This window comes from Schistocerca gregaria, chromosome 1, assembly GCF_023897955.1.
Source record: "Schistocerca gregaria isolate iqSchGreg1 chromosome 1, iqSchGreg1.2, whole genome shotgun sequence".
Classification (NCBI taxonomy): Eukaryota; Metazoa; Arthropoda; class Insecta; order Orthoptera; family Acrididae; genus Schistocerca; species Schistocerca gregaria.
In genome coordinates, this window is record NC_064920.1 from 994,261,794 (window position 1) to 994,283,753 (window position 21,960).

General features: G+C 41.3%; 1 protein-coding gene across 1 annotated transcript in view; it reads left to right on the plus strand.

Annotated features, from left to right (window-relative positions):
• The window catches only part of LOC126278423 (uncharacterized), a 526,524-nt gene extending 504,884 nt beyond the window's left edge, over positions 1-21,640 (plus strand). The window contains exon 6 of the mRNA XM_049978538.1: positions 19,312-21,640. Within this exon, the coding sequence (XP_049834495.1) occupies positions 19,312-19,414 (103 nt within the window). The 3' untranslated portion in view covers positions 19,415-21,640. The remainder of the gene's footprint in view (positions 1-19,311) is intronic.
• Positions 21,641-21,960: the final 320 nt, after the last annotated feature.

Here is a 21,960-nt window from a genome sequence, read left to right on the forward strand (position 1 = left end):
CAAAATAAATTTTTATTAGTTTCAATTCAGAAATGACAAAATGCGACTGAAGTGAAAATAATAAAAAAGTGTTGGATTTTAAGTGATGTACAGGGTATTGATTCACTAAAGACCCATTTTATTATAAACTGAACGATTTGTTCGGCTTTCCTTCTCGCAGCAACGTCCACACTCGTATCCCTTGTTCGTATATGACTACTATACCTCTTTATTTCTTTCCGCTCGTGCTCCTTACCAAAATCATAGTAAATGTCTACCAGATTCTCTAGTTCCTCAGAAAGAGCGTCATCGGAAGCTTCAAGAATAAATTTCGTTTCAGTCTTGTAACAGATTAGTACAAATCACTCTCTACACTCTAACATTGATCGACGAATTACGTATTTGTTTCCATAATTATCATAAACCCTGTTTTATATGAAATATGCAATGCATCACTAGCTCAAGGCATTTTTGAAGAGAGTCTATAATATGCCGTTCTCGATTCTCTGTTTAACGAAGGTGATAGGAGAGGTTCACTGCCTACATAATTTTGCAAAATTTTTGAGAATGTGATGTATTCTAGAATAATATCTTAGCTGGGCAACGATAATAACCTGAGTAAATCACAGTTTGGATTTCAAAAGAGTTGCAGTGCCGAGAGTGTCATTTACACATTCTCTCACTTAATTTTACAAGCATTTAATAACTGAATGGCGCCGGTCTGTATTTTCTGCGACCCATGTAAGGCATTTGACTGTGTGTATCACAGTATTCTCGTAGATAAATATTTAAGTCTTCCGAGATTGATGGTGCAGCCAACCAATGGATGTCATATCTAACCAATAGAATTTAGGAATTTTTACTGAGTAATTCAACCAACGTAGCCCAGGGACATTATTCTGACTGAGGAGAAATCATGTATGGGATACCCAAGGCTCACCTTAGGTCCACTATTGTCCTCATATATGTAAACGTTCTTCTGTCTAATCTAAAACAAGTAGAATTAGTTCTTTTTGCTGATGATACTAATATTGCCCCCCCCCCCCCCCCCCATGAACCATGGACCTTGCCGCTGGTGGGGAGGCTTGCGTGCTTCAGCTATACAGATAGCTGTACCGTAGGTACAACCACAACGGAGGGGTATGTGTTGAGAGGCCAGACAAGCGTGTGGTTCCTGAAGAGGGGCAGCAGCCTTTTCAGTAGATGCAGGGGCAACAGTCTGGATGATTGACTGATCTGGCCTTCTAACAATAACCAAAACGGCCTTGCTGTGCTGGTTCTGCGAACGGCTGAAAGCAAGGGGAAACTACAGCCGTAATTTTTCCGAGGGCATACAGTTTTACTGTATGGTTAAATGATGATGGCGTCCTCTTGGGTAAAATATTCCGGAGGTAAAATAGTTCCCCATTCGGATCTCCGGGCGGGGACTACTCAAGAGGACGTTGTTATCAGTAGAAAGAAAACTGGTGTTCTGTGGATCGGAGCGTGGAATGTCAGATCCCTTAACCGGACAGGTAGGTTAGAAAATTTAAAATGGGAAATGGATAGGTTAAAGTTAGATATAGTGGGAATTAGTGAAGTTCGGTGGCAGGAGGAACAAGACTTTTGGTCAGGTGAATACCGGGTTATAAATACAAAATAAAATAGGGGTAATGCAGGAGTAGGTTTAATAATGAATAGGAAAATAGGAATGCGGGTAAGCTACTACAAACAGCATAGTGAACGCATTATTGTGGCCAAGATAGACACGAAGCCCATGCCCACTACAGTGGTACAAGTTTACAGGCCAAATAGCTCTGCAGATGATGAAGAAATTGATGAAATGTATGATGAGGTAAAAGAAATTATGCAGATAGTGAAGGGAGATGAAAATTTAATAGTCATGGGTGACTGGAATTCGAGTGTAGGAAAAGGGAGATAAGTTCAAAATGGTTCAAATGGCTCTGAGCACTATGGGACTCAACTGCTGTGGTCATCAGAGTCCTAGAACTTAAAACTACTTAAACCTAACTAACCTAAGGACATCACACACACCCATGCCCGAGGCAGGATTCGAACCTGCGACCCTAGCAGCAGCACGGTTCCGGACTGGAGCGCCTAGAACCGGACGACCACCGCGGCCGGCCAGGGAGAGAAGGAAACGTAGTAGGTGACTACAGGGTTATAAATACTAAATCAAATAGGGGTAATGCAGGAGTAGGTTTAATAATGAATAAAAATATAGGAGTGCGGGTAAGCTACTACAAACAGCATAGTGAACGCATTATTGTGACCAAGATAGACACAAAGCCAATGCCTACTACAGTAGTACAAGTTTATATGCCAACTAGCTCTGCAGATGATGAAGAAATTGATGAAATATATGATGAGATAAAAGAAATTATTCAGGTAGTGAAGGGAGACGAAAATTTAATAGTCATGGGTGACTGGACTTCGTCAGTAGGAAAAGGGAGAGAAGGAAACATAGTAGGTGATTATGGATTGGGGCTAAGAAATGAAAGAGGAAGCCGTCTGTTAGAATTTTGCACAGAACATAACTTAATCATAGCTAACACTTGGTTCAAGAATCATAAAAGAAGGTTATATACATGGAAGAATCCTGGAGATACTAATAGGTGTCAAATAGATTATATAATGGTCAGACAGAGATTTAGGAACCAGGTTTTAAATTGTAAGACATTTCCAGGGGCAGATGTGGACTGTGACCACAATCTTTTGGTTATGAACTGCAGATTAAAATTGAAGAAACTGCAAAAAGGTGGGTATATAAGGAGATGGGACCTGGATAAACTGACTAAACCAGAGGTTGTGCAGAGTTTCAGAGAGAGCATAAGGGAACAATTGACAGCAGTGGGGGAAAGAAGTACAGTAGAAGAAGAATAGGTAGCTTTGAGGGATGAAGTAGTGACGGCAGCAGAGGATCAAGTAGGTAAAAAGACGAGGGCTAGTAGAAATCCTTGGTTAACAGAAGAAATATTGAATTTAATTGATGAAAGGAGAAAATATAAAAATGCGGTAAATGAAGCAGGCAAAAAGGAATACAAACGTCTCAAAAATGAGATCGATAGGAAGTGCAAAATGGCTAAGCAGGGATGGCTAGAGGACAAATGTAAGGATGTAGAGGCTTATCTCACTTGGGGTAATATAGACACTGCCTACAGGAAAATTAAAGAGACCTTTGGAGAAAAGAGAACCATTTGGATGAATATCAAGAGCTCAGATGGAAACCCAGTCCTAACCAAAGAAGGGCGAGCAGAAAGTTGGAAGGAGTATATAGAGGGTCTGTACAAGGGCCATATACTTGAGAACAATATTATAGAAATGGGAGAGAATGTAGATGAAGATGAAATGGAGATACGATACTGCGAGAAGAGTTTGACAGAGCACTGAAAGACCTGAGCCGAAACAAGGCCCCGGGAGTTGACAACATTCCATTAGAACTACTGACGGCCTTTGGAGAGCCAGTCATGACAAAACTCTACCATGTAGTGAGCAAGATGTATGAGACTTGCGAAGTACCCTCAGACTTCAAGAAGAATATAATAATTACAATCCCAAAGAAAGCAGGTTTTGCCAGATGTGAAAATTACCGAACAATCAGTTTAATAAGTCACAGCTGCAAAATACTAATGCGAATTCTTTACAGACGAATGGAAAAACTGGTAGAAGCCGACCTCGGGGAAGATCAGTTTGGATTCCGTAGAAATATTGGAACACGTGAGGCAATACTGACCTTACGACTTATCTTAGAAGAAAAATTAAGGAACGGCAAACCTAAGTTTCTCGTATTTGTAGACTTAGAGCAAGCTTTTGACAATGTTGACTCGAATACTCTCTTTCAAATTCTGAAGGTGACAGGGGTAAAATACAGTGAGCGAAAGGCTATTTACAATTTGTACAGAAACCAGATGGCAGTTATAAGAGTCGAGGGCATGAAAGGGAAGCAGTGGTTGGGAAGGGAGTGAGACAGGGTTGTAGCCACTCCCCAGTGTTATTCAATCTGTATATTGAGCAAGCAGTAAAGGAAACAAAAGAAAAATTTGGAGTAGGTATTAAAATTCATGGAGAAGAAATAAAAACTTTGAGGTTCGCCGATGACATTGTAATTCTGTCAGAGACAGCAAAGGACTTGGAAGAGCAGTTGAACGGAATGGACAGTGTCTTGAAAGGAGAATATAAGATGAACATCAACAAAAGCAAAACGAAGATAATGGAATGTAGTCGAATTAAGTCGGATGATGCTGCATGAATTAGATCAGGAAATGAGACGCTTAAAGCAGAAAAGGAGTTTTCCTACTTGGGGAGCAAAATAACTGATAATGGTCGAAGTAGAGAAGATATAAAATGTAGACTGGCAATGGCAAGGAATGCGTTTCTGAAGAGGAGAAATTTGTTAACATCGAGTATAGATTTAAGTGTCATTAAGTCGTTTCTGAAAGTATTTGTATGGAGTGTAGCCATGTATGTAAATGAAACATGGACAGCAAATAGTTTGGACGGGAAGAGAATAGAAGCTTTCGAAATGTGCTACAGAAGAATGCTGAGAATTAGATGGGTATATCACATAAGTATTGAGGAGGTATTGAATAGAATTGGGGAGAAGAGGAGTTTGTGGCACATCTTGACGAGAAGAAGGGTCTGGTTGGTAGGACATGTTCTGAGGCATCAAGGGATCACAAATTTAGCATTGGAGGGCAGCGTGGAGGGTAAAAATCATGGAGGGAGACCAAGAGATGAATGCAGTAAGCAGATTCAGAAGGATGTAGGTTGCAGTAGGTACTGGGTGATGAAGAAACTTGCACAGGATAGGGTAGCATGGAGAGCTGCATCAAACGAGTCTCAGGACTGAAGACCACAAGAACAACAGCTGATATTGTAATCACTTTAATCATGCACACAGTAAGAGAAGTATTAGACATTGTTCTTAACAGTATCATTGACTGATTTTCTACGACTGGTCTCATCCTCAACTTTGAAAAGACACAACATATTCAGTTCTCCCCTTCTAGACGTACTACACCAATGGTAGATGTAACAGGTGCCAAGAAAATCATAAATAGGGTGAAACATTTCTACATTCTTAGGTGTTCAGGTTGATGAGAATTTTAAATAGAAAAAGCACATTTTGGAACTCCTAAAACAACTTAGTTCAGCCACATTTGCGTTTAGATTCATTGCAAATCTTGGGGAGAGACAAATCAGTAAGTTGAAATATTTTAAATATTTCACTTCAGTAATGTTATACGAGGTAACTCTTCTTTAAGTAAGAAAGTCTTCATTACTCAAAAACGTGCTATAACAATATTACTTGGATCTCATCCAAGATCATGTTTTACACATCTGTTTAAGACGTTGGGCATTTGGACCATTGCTTTACAGTATATTTACTTCCTTATGAAGTTTGGTGTAAATAATGCCCAGAATTTCAGTAAGAACCATGATGAACGTAATTACAATACTGGAAGGAAAAATGACATTCATTATCCAACATTGAGGTTGTCCTTAGCACAAAAAGGGGTACACGAAGTCACAACTAAAATTTTTGATAACTTACCCAGTCGTATAAAATGTCTCATAAATAGCAAAGTGATATTTAAAAACTGAAAAAGTTTCCCTTTAGTGATTCCTTCTATTCTTTAGAATTTCTCTTGTTGTAATGTGTAAGAGGGGTGGTTAGGAATTACTCACAGCTGTATACTTATAACAAAAAAAACATAGTTTTCAGCATGTAGCCATATTTACAAATTACTTCGCAATATGAATGTGAAATGACCGGTTCAACATCGTTACGATTTATCGTGCAAGTGAGCAAATATGACCCATGGAACATGAAACGGCCGGCCGCGGTGGTCTCGCAGTTCTGGGCGCGCAGTCCGGAACCGTGCGACTGCTACGGTCGCAGGTTCGAATCCTGCCTCGGGCATGGATGTGTGTGATGTCCTTAGGTTTGTTAGGTTTAAGTAGTTCTAAGTTCTAGGGGACTAATGACCACAGCAGTTGAGTCCCATAGTGCTCAGAGCCATTTTGAACATGAAACTGCTAACTAACTAACTAGCTGACTACCAAACCGATAATCCAGTTTAATCAGCCAATTCACCTGGCATTGTTTGATTTACCCCCCTTCTCTCCGTCGATCAACGTTAATGTCCAATATCACGCCATTTATTACTGCCAGAAGTTGCTATTGTATTGCTATAGTATTGGACTAAATTTACTTCCTTTAGTACCGTGTGCCAAAAGTTGCTGTAAGTAAAGGTATAGCTGGAGGGAGGAAGCATGCTGCAGATATAGTACAGTATCACGGTTCGCCTTGAATGGATCTTGCACCTCTTCCAAACTGCTTCAAGTATTTCGTCTATTACGGCTGGCCTAAATTTACTTCCTTTAGTGCCGTGTGCCAAAAGTTGCTGTTAGTAAAGGTATAGCTGGAGGGAGGAAGCATGCTGCAGATCTAGTACAGTACCACGGTGCGCCTTGAATGGATCTTGCACCTCTTCCAAACTGCTTCAAGTATTTCGTCTATTACGGCTTTAACTGACTTGTGGTGCACCAGCGAATATTAGACAGCAATTTCAAACTCTTTCCCGTTTATTTCTAGAATTACTCCCCAAGTGTCGGTATAAAACAAGGAGAATGTATACAACTTCCCTACAGTTGTAAAACTTGTGTCTCTAGAGGAAACACACGAGACTGTATGGGCTCTACAAACATCTAAGGGATGTTAAGCACAGGGCCTGATCAGAGATTTTGGACTGATTTTTCTTTGTACTCCTCCATATACACCTGGCATCGACGCGGCATTGTCATGACCCTGAGACCTGCACAATGAAATATGCAGCCCATATTCTTTCAGCTGCTGTTGAATATCTTTTGACATTTCCTCTCCAGTACTTCCCAACATAGAAATCTTAAGAAGAATTCCCTAACTTCCAGAATGTTGTCTTTTATATCAACGTATCTAATTAATTGACTCTTTTGGTCATGTCTGGAAAAGTGAGAGTGCTGTAAAAATTATTCCGGCTTTTTTATATGTGCTACAAGTTTTTGCTTAAAATGTTCACCCAAAGCAAAAGTTAATTAGTTTTGTACCAAATAAGAATATGCACTCTTTGACCCACTAGTGGACTCTTCAAGTTTTAAATAGTGCTCTTCCAATACTGGACTATACTTCGCTATCAGCTGCACTAACTCTAAAAATTTTTCTCTGTTTTCCTATGAAAAGTCTTCACAATGACTGCAGAAAGCAAACTTTTCTGGGCTAAAGATAGTATAATATCTAAAAAGCTATATAAAATATTCCTCAGTTTCCTTGTCTTTATTAACAATCTTCTGATAACTTTTTTCAAAGGTTTTATTAACTTTCAAGCCTCATAGAACATGGCTTCCATTTTTCTAAAGTTGATAGAGGTTCAGATGATTCATGCTTTGACATCTTTAGATTTGCATCATTGACAGAAGACAGAACTTTTTTCTTTTTTTATCATCTTCAGATGAAAGTAATCGACAGCAGAAACAGTACTCTTTCTTTGTCGGTAGTGAGTATAGGATCTATTTTCTTAAATATTTAGACTCATTCAAATGCGAATAAAACTGCGACAAAGTTAAATAACGGTGAGTCCAATTCACCTGGTATTTCTGCTGATTCAATAGGTCCCCCCTTGATTTGATCATTGACATTTTCAATAATCACAATTCTGATATTCTTTGGAACAGGTAATGTGCAACGTGCAGTATCACCCGATGAAGAAGAGTCGAAATTAGATGCGTCAGAATTACGTTCATTCTCAGTAATTTTCTCATCATTAATATCTTTCTTTATTTTTTCAGCGTCACTTACGTCAAATTTATCATTTAAATCAATTATAGTAGATTTTTCATCTCTGTTTGTGGTCTCAATGTGAAGAAATATGTGTCTGTCGCATCCAGATTCAACAGTCTGGTTACTCTTTCCTACGCCATCTTCTGTTTCTCTACGAGCAGAAAGGTATTTGGATAAAGAGCAAGTGAATGATTTAACCTGTTCAGTCTTTGCTTTTCTTACCTTTCATTTATGAAATCCACACAGGGGAGTTATTTTCGTTAAAAGAAATATTCACAAGAGTACTGCGGTGACAGATCATGGTCTGAATGTAAATTATAAGCATTTTTTACTCTCCGTGTGCCTGTAGGCTCGTAGTAAGAGCAGATACAGAGGGTGGACAAAAATATGGAGACACCAAAGACACGACACATTACCGAATTCCGTTGGCACATACAGCTTCCACCCGTCTCGGATTGGGTAAATAAATGTCCCGTTTGGCTTTTAAGGGAATCTCATACCATTCTTGCTGCAAACCAGTTGCAACTTGAGGTAACAATGATGGATGTAAACAGCGATCAATCACGCTTCTCTCCAAAGTAGATCATAAGAACTCAGTAATACTGATAACCAGTCTGGACGTCATGAGCCGTGGAGAAAAGGATCTCATAGTCTTGACACACAGCATCGCCATTGGGGACCAAACATTGTACCTAAGGATATACCTTATCAGTCAAAACATTCGCATATTCCTTGCAGACAATCATGAGGCTCATGTAATACCGCGAAATGGCTGGCCAAATCGGCACCGAATGTCCCACAATTTATCTCTCTTTGGCTGTAAACTCTACCAGATGTTGGAAACAGTGTGAAACCCGATTCATTCAACCAAATGACTTTCTTCCTTGCTCCATGGTCATGGTCCAGATTTTGTGGCTTCAGCATTATGTTCTTCTGTTACGGGCATTTTCTTCACTGACAAGTTGTTCTGGAATTCCTACTCGCCCTGCAGTTGCCAGATTATGGAGATTCCTTCGTGTTTTTTGGTGCAAACGGGGTTCGCGAGTGTAACATTCAGTTATTCGGTGACGTTTGCAGTTGCCTTACTTTTACTTTTCGTCACAGTCCTCTTCAATGACCATTTGTTACGATGACTCAACCCAAAATGTCGTCCGTGTTGTGACAAAGCGGATATGTTTTTTCTGCTTTCGTTCTATGGGATAAAATCTTCAATACAATATCTCTTGAAACACCAAACACTTCGGCCTACTTTCGTTACGGAAACACACACCATACAAGCACAATTTGCACACGTTCGGACTCACTGAGCCCCGAGAAGGACATGCACAATAAACATAGCCTTGTTCTACAGTGACTAACACTTGCAACGTGTTGAGGACACTGCACACGTTTTGCTCGTAATCAAATACAACGGTGCAACCTACAGGCTTTGCTAGCATCTGAATTTATGTTCAAGAATAAATTTCTCTTCGTGTTTCTATATTTTTGTCCCTCACGATCATCAGCGCACGGTATTTTACAGATGAATTTTGTGTGTAGCGCTCATGTTGCAGCTGATATTAGTCACTTTTTTCAGAGGATGGAAAGATTATTTTTACTTTACCATTTGATAGACCGTTATTTGTTTTTGAAATATCTCAGTTTGTAACACATTTAGATATTATAACAAAGTGTTATTTACTGTAAAATGGTGTAAAGAAAGAAGCCGACGTTTCCTGAGGGTTATAGAGATTGAAGTGCTCATGCATTTCTGATCCAGATAGTACGTAAAATTTCGAGATAATAATAATTTAATTAGCAACGTAGGTACTTACTTTTTGGTGTTTCATAGATACGCGATAGTACAATCACTGTTTAATCTTAGATATCACACAACAACAGAAATCGAAAAAAATTACATTACTTACGTAGTATTTCCATTTGAGCTTTACGAAAAACGAAATGAAATGAAGTTCATATGAAACTCAAGGTATTCTAGAGCACATTCTTATGCCAACTATTTGGGTTTTCCTTGTTCTCACTGTTATTCCCCTTGAGTATGAAATGGGAGTCGATGGGAACTCCCGCAGCGGCTACTACACAATGTGATCAAAAGTCTCCGGTCACCCCGGAACCATACGTTTTTCATATTAGGTGCATTGTGCTGCCACCTATAGCCATGTTCTCCATATTAGCGACCTCACTAGTGATTAGACATCGTGAGAGAGCAGAATGGGGCGCTACGCGGAACTCACGGACTTCGAACGTGGTCAGTTGATTCGGTGTCACTTGTGTCATACGTCTGTACGCGAGATTTCTACACTCCTAAACATCCCTAGGTCCACTGTTTCCGATGTAACAGTGAAGTGGAAACATGAAGGGACACGTACAGCTCAAAAGAGTACAGGTCGACCTCGTCTGTTGACTGATAGAGTCCGCCGACAGTTGAAGATGGTCATAATGTGTAATAGGCTGACATCTATCCAGACGATCGCACAGGAATTCCAAACTGCATCAGGATCCACTGAAAGTACTATGACAGTTAGGCGTGAGGTGAGAAAACTTGTATTTGATGAGCGAGCGGCTGTTCATAAGACACAAATCACGACGGTAATTGCCAAACGACGCCTCGCTTGGGGCAAGGAGCACAAACATTGGACTATTGAACTGTGGCAAAACATTGTGTGGAGTGATGAATCACGTACACAATGTGGCGATTCGATGGCAGCGTATGGGTATGAAGAATGCCCGGTGAACGTCATTTGCCAGCGTGTGTAGTGCCAACAGTAAAATTCGATGGCGGTTGTGTTGTGGTGTAGTCGTAGGTTTCATGGAGGGGGCTTGCACCCCTTGTTGTTTTGTGTGGCATATCACAGCACAGGCCTACATTGATGTTTTAAGCACCTTCTTGCTTCCCACTGTTGAAGAGCAATTCGGAGATGGAGATTGCATGTTTCAATCCCTGTAATGGACTGGCCTACACAGAGTTGTGAACTGAATCCTATAGAACACCTTTGGGATGTTTTGGAACTCGAACTCCAAACTGCCTCTTATTTACTGAACAGATTTGGTCCCTATTTGGGATTTGATTGTAAATGGTCTTCTCCTGGGGGCCTCCAAATGCCGAGGTCCTTGTGTTTCAGTTTCCCAGAACCAGAGGTCTTCCATCGGCTAAAGTTTTTTTATCGTACTTAATAAGGTAGTGATCATATAGTACGACTGTGGATGTAGACAATATCTATGTATGAAGACTGTAGCGCTGGAACAGAATTAACTTTCAACGCACAATCCCAGATCCCCATGTTCCACATGGATGACCTAACATAGTGAAGAGCAGAATTACTTTTTTTACAGACTTGTAAACAACTGTAAAATCAAACGAATGATACAAACAAAGGAAATTTGTCACTGGGAGAATAATAAGAACGGAAACTTACCATGTAGGGAAAAAAAAATTCTTGAGATATTTATTTATTTTCTTGTTTCATTTGAAAAACTTTTCTATCTAAATATGTGGAACAAGTCAGTTTACAGTATATGCACACATTATTAGTTTTGACATAAAGTAGCATATTATTTTTCAGTCTTACAAATGCACCTAAACTTAATACTAGGTTCCTTTTATTACCTAGCTAAGTTTTTTAAAATAAAAATTTGTCTATAGAACAGAAGGATTTGTCCAGAAGAAATAATTTTAGTAGTTTATATTTAAAACTTACTGTGCCACCTGTCGGACTTTATGGTATTGGTGAAATGATCAGACATTTTTGTTGATGCATATTGCACTCTTTTCTGAGATGCTGTCAGCTTTAGTGATGAATAATCAAGGTAAATTGCGATAATGCAATTAAAATGCCAACTCCTTGGATGTACCTTTACAACAACTGTGGGTGAGCACCACATATTATTCTGCTCGCTTCTGTGCAATCAATACTTTCTTTCTAAAGGATGTGTTTCCGCAGAAAATTGTTCCATAAGACATTATTGAGTGGAAATGTGCCAAATACGCTAGCAGGTTGTTCCATTTGTTTCCAAGACTAGCAATTACACGAAGAACAAAAATAGCTGAACGTAATTGCTTCAGTGGCTCAGTAATACACTCCTGGAAATGGAAAAAAGAACACATTGACACCGGTGTGTCAGACCCACCATACTTGCTCCGGACACTGCGAGAGGGCTGTACAAGCAATGATCACACGCAAGGCACAGCGGACACACCAGGAATCGCGGTGTTGGCCGTCGAATGGCGCTAGCTGCGCAGCATTTGTGCACCGCCGCCGTCAGTGTCAGCCAGTTTGCCGTGGCATACGGAGCTCCATCGCAGTCTTTAACACTGGTAGCATGCCGCGACAGCGTGGACGTGAACCGTATGTGCAGTTGACGGACTGAGCGAGGGCGTATAGTGGGCATGCGGGAGGCCGGGTGGACGTACCGCCGAATTGCTCAACACGTGGGGCGCGTGGTCTCCACAGTACATCGATGTTGTCGCCAGTGGTCGGCGGAAGGTGCACGTGCCCGTCGACCTGGGACCGGACCCCAGCGACGCACGGATGCGCGCCAAAACCGTAGGATCCTAAGCAGTGCCGTAGGGGACCGCATCGCCACTTCCCAGCAAATTAGAGACACTGTTGCTCCTGGGGTATCGGCGAGGACCATTCGCAACCGTCTCCATGAAGCTGGGCTACGGTCCCGCACACCGTTAGGCCGTATTCCGCTCACGCCCCAACATCGTGCACCCCGCCTCCAGTGGTGTCGCGACAGGCGTGAATGGAGGGACGAATGGAGACGTGTCGTCTTCAGCGATGAGAGTCGCTTCTGCCTTGGTGCCAATGATGGTCGTATGCGTGTTTGGCGCCGTGCAGGTGAGCGCCACAATCAGGACTGCATACGACCGAGGCACACAGGGCCAACACCCGGCATCATGGTGTAGGGAGCGGTCTCCTACACTGGCCGTACACCTCTGGTGATCGTCGAGGGGACACTGAATAGTGCACGGTACATCCAAACCGTCATCGAACCCATCGTTCTACCATTCCTAGACCGGCAAGGGAACTTGCTGTTCCAACAGGACAATGCACGTCCGCATGTATCCCGTGCCACCCAACGTGCTCTAGAAGGTGTAAGTCAACTACTCTGGCCAGCAAGATCTCCGGATCTGTCCCCCATTGAGCATGTTTGGGACTGGATGAAGCGTCGTCTCACGCGGTCTGCACGTCCAGCACGAACGCTGGTCCAACTGAGGCGCCAGGTGGACATGGCATGGCTAGCCGTTCCACAGGACTACATCCAGCATTTCTACGATCGTCTCCATGGGAGAATAGCAGCCTGCATTGCTGCTTAAGGTGGATATACACTGTTTTAGTGCCGACATTGTGCATGCTCTGTTGCCTGTGTCTATGTGCCTGTGGTTCTGTCAGTGTGATCATGTGATGTATCTGACCCCAGGAATGTGTCAATAAAGTTTCCCCTTCCTGGGACAATGAATTCAAGGTGTTCTTATTTCAATTTCCAGGAGTGTATATTTAGTCCGTTTCAAGGTTTCATCAGTACGTGCAACCAAAAATTTGGATCGTTCTGCACTCTTAACTGATTACTGTTCACGTGCTACATCAGATTTTAGTGTGACTATTTGTTGTTCAGAATTCATTTTCAGAGAAACAATTAATAATTCTTTGAAAAACGTCGTCAGTAGTTTCTTCTGTGCTTTCCCTCTGATAGAATTTGTTATAAAGTACTTATTCTGCCCGAAGAACTTCAGGTAGAAGGTCTTAAAGTGTATGAATAACAGGAGTGGACGCAATACTGAAACCTCTGAGATTGCCTTCATTATTTGTCCATCGTCACTAAAATTTTCTTTCCTTTCAGCCATGTTTGAACTGAAAGTTCCCGGCAGATTGAAAGTCTGTTCCGGATCGATACTCGAACTCGGTACCTTTACCTTTCGTGGGAAAGTGCTTACCGAAAGAGTTACTGACGCACGATTCACGGCCCGTCCTCAAAGCTTTACTTCCGCCATTACCTTATCTCCTAGCTTCCTTACTTCACAAAAACTCTAAGAAACGTGCAGGACTAGCACTTCTAGACGAATGGACATTGCGGAGACATGGGTTGCCACAGCCAGGGAGGTGTTCTTGGGAAACTCAGTCGGTGAGCACTTACCCGCAGAGGTCGCGAGTTCGAGTCTGGGTCCGGGACACGATTTTAATCTGCCAGTGAATATCACATCAGCGCACACTCCGTTGCAGAGTGAAATGTTCATTCTGAAATGTTTGAATTATGCAACACACTGTTTCACATTCTGTTTGTTAAGTATGATTTTAACTATTTGTTTGTAAAGCCAACATGACCATAAAAATGAAGATTTTCTAAGAGAGTATCATGACCTACACAATCAAACGCCTTGGTAAGATCACAAAAGTGCCAACTGGCGATATTTTTTATTTTAGCCTAGTAATATTTGGTGAGTGAATGTACACATAGAACTCTTACTTGAGCAGCCCTTCTGGAAGCCAAACTCTAATGTGTTAAGTAAACCATTTCTACTCAAATTTGAATCTACTCTGGGTCGCAGTTCGTAGTATTTGATGGAAAGTCAGCGAGTAACACCGAAGTCTGACGTTCCGCAAGGAAGTGTTATAGGCCCTAATCCATATAAATGATTTAGGATACAATCTGACCAGCCCTCTTAGATTGTTTAAAGGTGATGCTGCCATTTACTGTCTAGTATATCCATGAGACGATCAAAAACAATTGAAACATGATTTTGACGAGCAGTTGACTCTAAATAATGAAAATTATGAGGTCATTCACATGAGTATTAAAAAAGGAACCTCTTAAATTTCTTTTGAACGATAAATCACACAGATCTAACGGCTGTCAGTTCAACTACATATCTAGGAATTAAAATTACGAACAACTTCCGTTGCAATGATCACAAAGATAACGTTGTTGAAAGGCGAACCAAAGAATGAGTTTTATTGGCAGATCACTTAGAAGATGCAACAAATCCACTAAAGAGACTGCCTACACTTCGACTGTTAGTCCTCTGCTAGAGTATTGCTGCATGGTATGGGATCCTTACCAGACAGAGTTCACGGAAGACATTTACAGAATATAAAGAAGAGCATCTCGTTTTGTACTATCACGAAATAGGGGAGAGAATATCAGGGATATGATACGCGAGTTGAGGTGGCAACCATCAAAACAAAAGCGTTTTCGTTGCGGTAAGATCTTTTCACGAAATTTCAGTCTCCAACTTTCTCCTCCAAATGCAAAAATATTTTATTGACGCCATCTTACATATGAAGGAGTTATCTTTGTAATAAAATAAGAGAAATCAGAGCTCACACGGAGAGATGTGAGTGTTTGGTTTTCCCGCGTACTATTCGAGAGCAGAGTCTATGCCAAGCATTTGAGTGTCATTTGCAGAGTAGTCATATAGATGAAGATTTACATTACTTTTTCTAATATTTTGGAAAAAGATGTCAGTAAGGACATTGCAGGATAATTATTTAAGTCTTTCTTGTTTCTTCTTACATAAAAGTTTAAGAATTTGTCTCGAAAATTTGCTACTGTCAGTGATGCATTCCATATATCACAAAGGACATTGCTTCTAAGTTAAGGACTGTTCATCAGATTTGTTTGAAGTTTCATCAACACCGTATGACCTCTTGTTATGAGAACTTTTGTAATTCTGTCACTATGTGGATGTTGTTTCTTTTCGTTGTATAGAAGTTTTCCAAATTGTATTTTAATATATTCTATTATTTCTTCAAGTGAGCCATTGAATTTATTATTGCTGCTACATTAAGGAAGTGATTGTTAAAAATAATTCCAAATTTTGTACTATCTGTGAAAGCACTGTTTCAGTGTGCAGTCTACCGTTGCACAATACCCCACATAGTTTTAACATTATCATCTGCGTTACTAACTTGAGTCATGATGTGCGTATTACTGGACATTTTAATGACTTTCCTTAAAATATTGCAGTATTTTTTGTAGATTTCGTGTAACGAAGGGTCTTGACTTGTTCAGGCGTTTATGGAAATTTCGCTTTTCACTTTAAGCGATGACGGATGTGAAGACGAAAGAGTAGTGATGGAGGCTGGCGAGCTTCTCCAACCCAATAGTGACGTTAGGGGTTTTAAAGTCGTCTGTTTCTGAAGTACAAAACTTGTACGAAACGAAAATACTCACACACAATTGCAGGAATGGGCAGGAATGTGTCGTGAGCTAGTAAACAAACAGATCGCATACGACATCACTCGACCTGTATTCAGCCTGTCTGAAACAGCGTGGAAACAATTGTAAGCACGTGTATTTGGACAATGATCTCAATTATCTCAATGTTGGTTCCACTACATTCCCTGTAAAATAAATGTTAACGCTATCAGAACTTACTTTACAGGTTCAAGGTATCACTACTTGTTAGTCAAGAAAAATTTAAAAGGCTTTATTTCATTATTACGTTTTTTTTTACTCTCAGTATGACTTCATAACATAGCAGTCATAATTATAATACATACAGGTTAGTAAAACATTTATTTGCTGGGTATTTAAGTCTGTTAATATCAATTCATAACTCCAGAATTTTTTAACAGTAAGCTGGTCGTTAACCTATCTGGGGGTCGGTAGAACACAAACAAATTAAATACAATGGGGCCAGAAACATCAATTGAAATAAATGCACAATTAAAATAACGAAGTAATGGGTTGGGGTCGGTAAAGAGCAATTCAATATCTTCAATCAACACGGATTTAGAAAACATCGTTCTTGTGAAATACAACTAGCTGTTGAAAAAGTGGTTGAAATGGCTCTGAGCACTATATGACTTAACTTCTGAGGTCATCAGTCGCCTCGAACGTAGAACTAATTAAACCTAACTAACCTAAGGATATCACACACATGCATGCCCGAGGTGGTCGTTTGGTTCCAGACTATAGCGCCTAGAACCGCACGGCCACTCCGGCCGGCCAACTAGCTGTTTATTCACATAGAATGTTGAGTGCTACTGACCATGGATTACATATTGATACCGTATTTCCAGAAGGCTTCTGATACAGTACATCACAGGCGGCTTGTAATCAAATTCCCTGTTATGGAAAATCGTCTCAGTTACGCGACTGGATTCGTGATTTCCTGTCAGCGAGGTCATAGTTCGTAGTAACTGACGTAAAGCCATCGAGTAAAACAGAAGTGATTTCTGGCGTTCCCCAAGGTAATGTTACAGGTCCTTTGCTTTTCCTTAGCTGTATAAACTATTTAGGAGATAATTTGAGTAGGCGTCTTAGGTTGTTTGCAGATAACGCTGGCGTTTATCGTCTAGTGAAGTCACTAGAAGATCAAAACTGATTGGAGAACGATTTAGAAAAGATATCTGTATGGTGCAAAAATTGTCAGTTCGCCCTAAATAATGACCGGTGTGAGGTATCCTCATGAGTGCTGAAAGTAATCCGTTAGATTTCGGTTACGTGATAAATAAATCAATTCTAAAGGCCGTAAATTCAACTTAATACCTGGGAACTACACTTAAGAACAACTTAAATTGAAAAAAACACATAGAAAATGTGCAGTTTATTGGTAGAACACATCTGCTAAAGAGACACTACACTACGCTTGTCCGTCCTCTTTTGAAGTACAGCTGCGCGGTGTGGGTTCCTTAACATATAGGATTAACGGAGTACATCGAGAAAGTTCAAGGAAGATCAGTCTCAGCACGTTCTGTATTATCGAGAAATAGGGGAGAGAGTGTCGCGGACACAGTACTGGTTTGGGGGTGCACATCATTAAAACAAAGGCGCTTTTCGATGCGACGGGATTCTCTCGCGAAATGTGAATCACGAACTTTCTCCTCCGAATGCGAAAATATTTTGTTCACGCCGACCTACATAGGGAGACACGGTCATGATAATAAAATGAGGGAATTCAGAGCTCACACGGAAAGATATAGAAAGTTCGTTTCTTCCGCGAGGTGCTTGCCAGTGGAATAATAGAGAATCATTGTAAAGGTGGTTCGATGAACCCTCCACAGGGACTTGTGATTTGCAGAGTGTCTATGTAGATGTAGCCCAGATGCGGAATCGGCAGACACCTGCTGTGGACGCCTAGTTACACTACTGGCCATTAAAATTGCTACACCAGGAAGAAATGCAGATGATAAACGGGTATTCATTGGACAAATATATTATACTAGAACTGTCATGTGATTACAATTTGGGTGCATAGATCATGAGAAATCAGTACCCAGAACAACCACCTCTGGCTGTAATAACGGCCTTGATACGCCTGGGCATTGACTCAAACAGAGCTTGAATAGCGTTTACAGGTACAGCTGCCCGTACAGTTTCAACACGATACCACAGTTCATCAAGAATAGTGACTGGCATATTGTGACGAGCCAGTTGCTCGGCCACCATTGACAAGACGTTTTCAATTGGTGAGAGATCTGGAGAATGTGCTGGCCAGGGCAGCAGACGAACATTTTCTGTATCCAGAAAGGCCCGTACAGGACCTGCAACATGCGGTCGTGCATTATCCTGCTGAAATATAGGGTTTCACAGGGATCGAACGAAGGGTAGAGCCACGGGTCGTAACATATCTGAAATGTAACGTCCACTGTTCAAAGTGCCGTCAATGCTAACAAGAGGTGACCGAGACGTGTAACCAATGGCACCCCATACGCCGGGTAATACGCCAGTATGGCGATGACGAATACACGCTTAAATGTGCGATCACCTTGATGTCACCAAACACGGATGCGACCATCATGATGCTGTGAACAGAACCTGGATTCATCCGAAAAAATAACGTTTTACCATTCGTGCAAACCAGGTTCGTTGTTGAGTACACCTGTCTACAATTCAGCGTCACGCGTAACCGCAGCCATAATCTCCGAGCGAATAGTCCATGTTGCTGCAAACGTCGTCGAACTGTTCGCGCAGATGGTTGTTGTCTTGAAAACGCCCCCATCTGTTGACTCAGGGATCGAGATTGGCTGCACGATCTGCTACAGCGATGCGGATAAGATGCCTGTCGTCTCGATTGCTAGTGATACGAGGCCGTTGGGATTGAGCACGGCGTTCCGTATTACCCTCCTGAACCCACCGATTACATTTTCTGCTAACAGTCATTGGATCTCGACCAACACGAACAGCAATGTCGCGATACGATAAACCGCAATCGCGGTAGGCTACAATCCGACCTTTATCAAAGTCGGAAACGTGATGGTACGCATTTCTCCTCCTTACACGAGGCACCACAACAACGTTTCACCAGGCAACAACGGTCAACTGTTGTTTGTGTATGAGAAATCGGTTGGAACGTTTCCTCATGTCAGCACGCTGTAGGTGCCGCCACCGGCGCCAACCTTGTGTGAATGCTCTGAAATGCTAATCGTTTGCATATCACAGCATCTTGTTCCTGTCGGTTAAATTTCGCGACTGTAGCATGTCATCTTCGTGGTGTAGCAATTTTAATGGCCAGTAGTGTCTTTCCTTACGCAAGTGACGAGAGCGCTCCGCTTGGTCGGTTGCAGGTTTGACGACGCGGCCGACATGATGGACGACAGCGTGCCCGGCCCGCTGGGCGAGTCGCTGTCGGACAGCCTGGTGGAGCAGGACGTCATGCTGGAGATGTGACCCCCGCTGCTGCAGGACAGCGGCCACTGGAGCGAGCCGCCCGACACCTTCAGCAGCAGCAGCAGCAGCGCGGGTAGCGCCTGCGTCTGGAAGTGACGTCACAGTGTGTCCGCTGCGAGGGCCTTCCTGGAGGAGGTCGTTCTGACTCGCTGTGAGGTGACTGCGAGTGCGGTGGTCGGAGCAGGCGCTAACCTGGATTTCCTAAGCGTGTCACTGCTGCTGTATAGTGAACCGAACATTGGAATCTACGGTTTTATGAGTCTGGCTCTGACATCTGTGTACATGTACTTTCTTTTACACTAACGTCCGTTATTTCTGAGGCCGAGAAACTAAATTATAGGACTCCTTTTTTTGTCACTGACGAGTATTTTATTTAGGTGCAAAATAAGAGTTGTTTGGAGAAGAGGAATGGGCTGCTTGACCAGTAACGTACTGCCATTTGTAGCTTCCATTAGTACCGAGGTGCAACGGAGCACACTTGGAGCTGGAATTCTTTTGTCTATCTTTACGAGTAATTCAAACGACTAATCCATCGTGAAAGCGACAGCAGGAGCATAACAGCAATAAAGTTTACAATAAACGTAACGAATTACTTCCCATTTCGTTCTGGTTACAATGAACGTGACGAATAATTTTCATTCATTTCGTTTTCGAATTCAAAGCGAAATACAATTGATTACAGATTAGTTTAGATATCAAATGAAGCAATATCGTAATACAGCGCCGATCGGGAACGTAACCTCCATAAGTTAGATATGAGAAAAACATCTTTTTCATAGCTTTCATCCGATGAAAAAAGCAATAATTTTTCGTATAACTACACAACTTGGCTGAATATTACGGAAATATCATCACTAACGCACCTAGCTTTTGGTTTTTCATGTCTCCGACGAGTGCGGCTATGAGTTTTCCTGTTAAACATTATAGTCCTTACGTCTTATGTTTTACACAATCGTGTATTCCTTTCGCTATGTGCCCTTCATAAAGAGTAACTTTCGAACAACAGATGTCATCACAATCGAATTTTCTCCTCGCCACACTAATTCACACGCAATAACGAAAACGATTGGGAACATAGGAAACATTTTTGCCTCTTACTTGAATTTCAGCAAATTCTGAACGGTATGTATATTCGTTAGCGTGGGATACGAGTTTTGTTAGATAGTAAGTGAAAACACATGCTGAGTAACGCCACAGGACAGCTCGACCACGACGTCCCTTCGATGACTGACATTCAAAGTGCAAGCGAAGTGCCTCCTCAGAAGAAAAGTAGTTTAGCGTAAATACGTGACACTAAATTAAACAGTGTTGTGTCACAAATAATTCCATGTAGTTATTGTTCTAACAGTGACATTAGTGTTGTCGGACGGAAGGACCCGAAACGGAAAAAGAGAAGGGAATGTTTTGATAAAGCTTTTAAAGAACAGCTCCGTATACGTATGGTTTTAAGCAAAGTGTATTTAGGTGTCATTTGTAACGATCCATTTCAGACTAACAGCCGTATTTTCTGATAGAATTAACGCTTGTTTTTCATAATAACGTTTGGAAACAATCGTAAGTCTATAGAGACTGATTTCGGATTTGTACTGGATAACATTTATTGCACGGGTATTTGTGGAGGCTGTGCGCACTGCTGTAGCATTTTTGTAATGCTTTTTGTATAAGCTTCTTTGAATCGATTTCAGCGATTACCGTCGTCCTGTTTAACCGGAAACTGTGCGATGACATGTGCTACAAAATGTCCAGATAACTCTATTATAATACACAGTAAAACGTCACTGAGGACAAAGTTGCGTCAATTTTAAATCATCGAAGAATTCGTAGCTTTAACTGGTGTTTGTAATGTTGTGATTCATCAACAGAAAAGTATTTGGGAACTGAGTTTTCTGCGTGAAGCAATTTAATATTCGCGCGTCAAAACTAGCCTTGAATCATTAATGAAACAAATGCTGAAAGTTAGGTTTTTTACGCAGCCTGCGTTTTGTTGCGAGAAGAACTGATGGTGCATCATTTCTCTCCAAGAAATGAAATTTGACGAAATGAAATTCTCCTTTGTTACAACAATAGTTGGCTACAATGAATATGTCATGAAGCCTATTTTTATTTTTTTCAAGTGAATTTTCCTTGCTTCTCACACGAGAAACTAGTAAGAGTGTTGTGGATCCTGCAAGTTAACTGTGCTGTTCTTGTATATATTTGAAATAAATCTTTTTATTAATTAACAATGATTCGACTTTGCCTTACCTCAAATAAGTTCTTCTATAAATGTCTAAAACATATTTTATGCTTCTCGTTATTTTCAGCAATAAATCGATTAGGAAAAATGTTGTATTGGAAGAACGAACTACACTCCTGGAAATTGAAATAAGAACACCGTGAATTCATTGTCCCAGGAAGGGGAAACTTTATTGACACATTCCTGGGGTCAGATACATCACATGATCACACTGACAGAACCACAGGCACATAGACACAGGCAACAGAGCATGCACAATGTCGGCACTAGTACAGTGTATATCCACCTTTCGCAGCAATGCAGGCTGCTA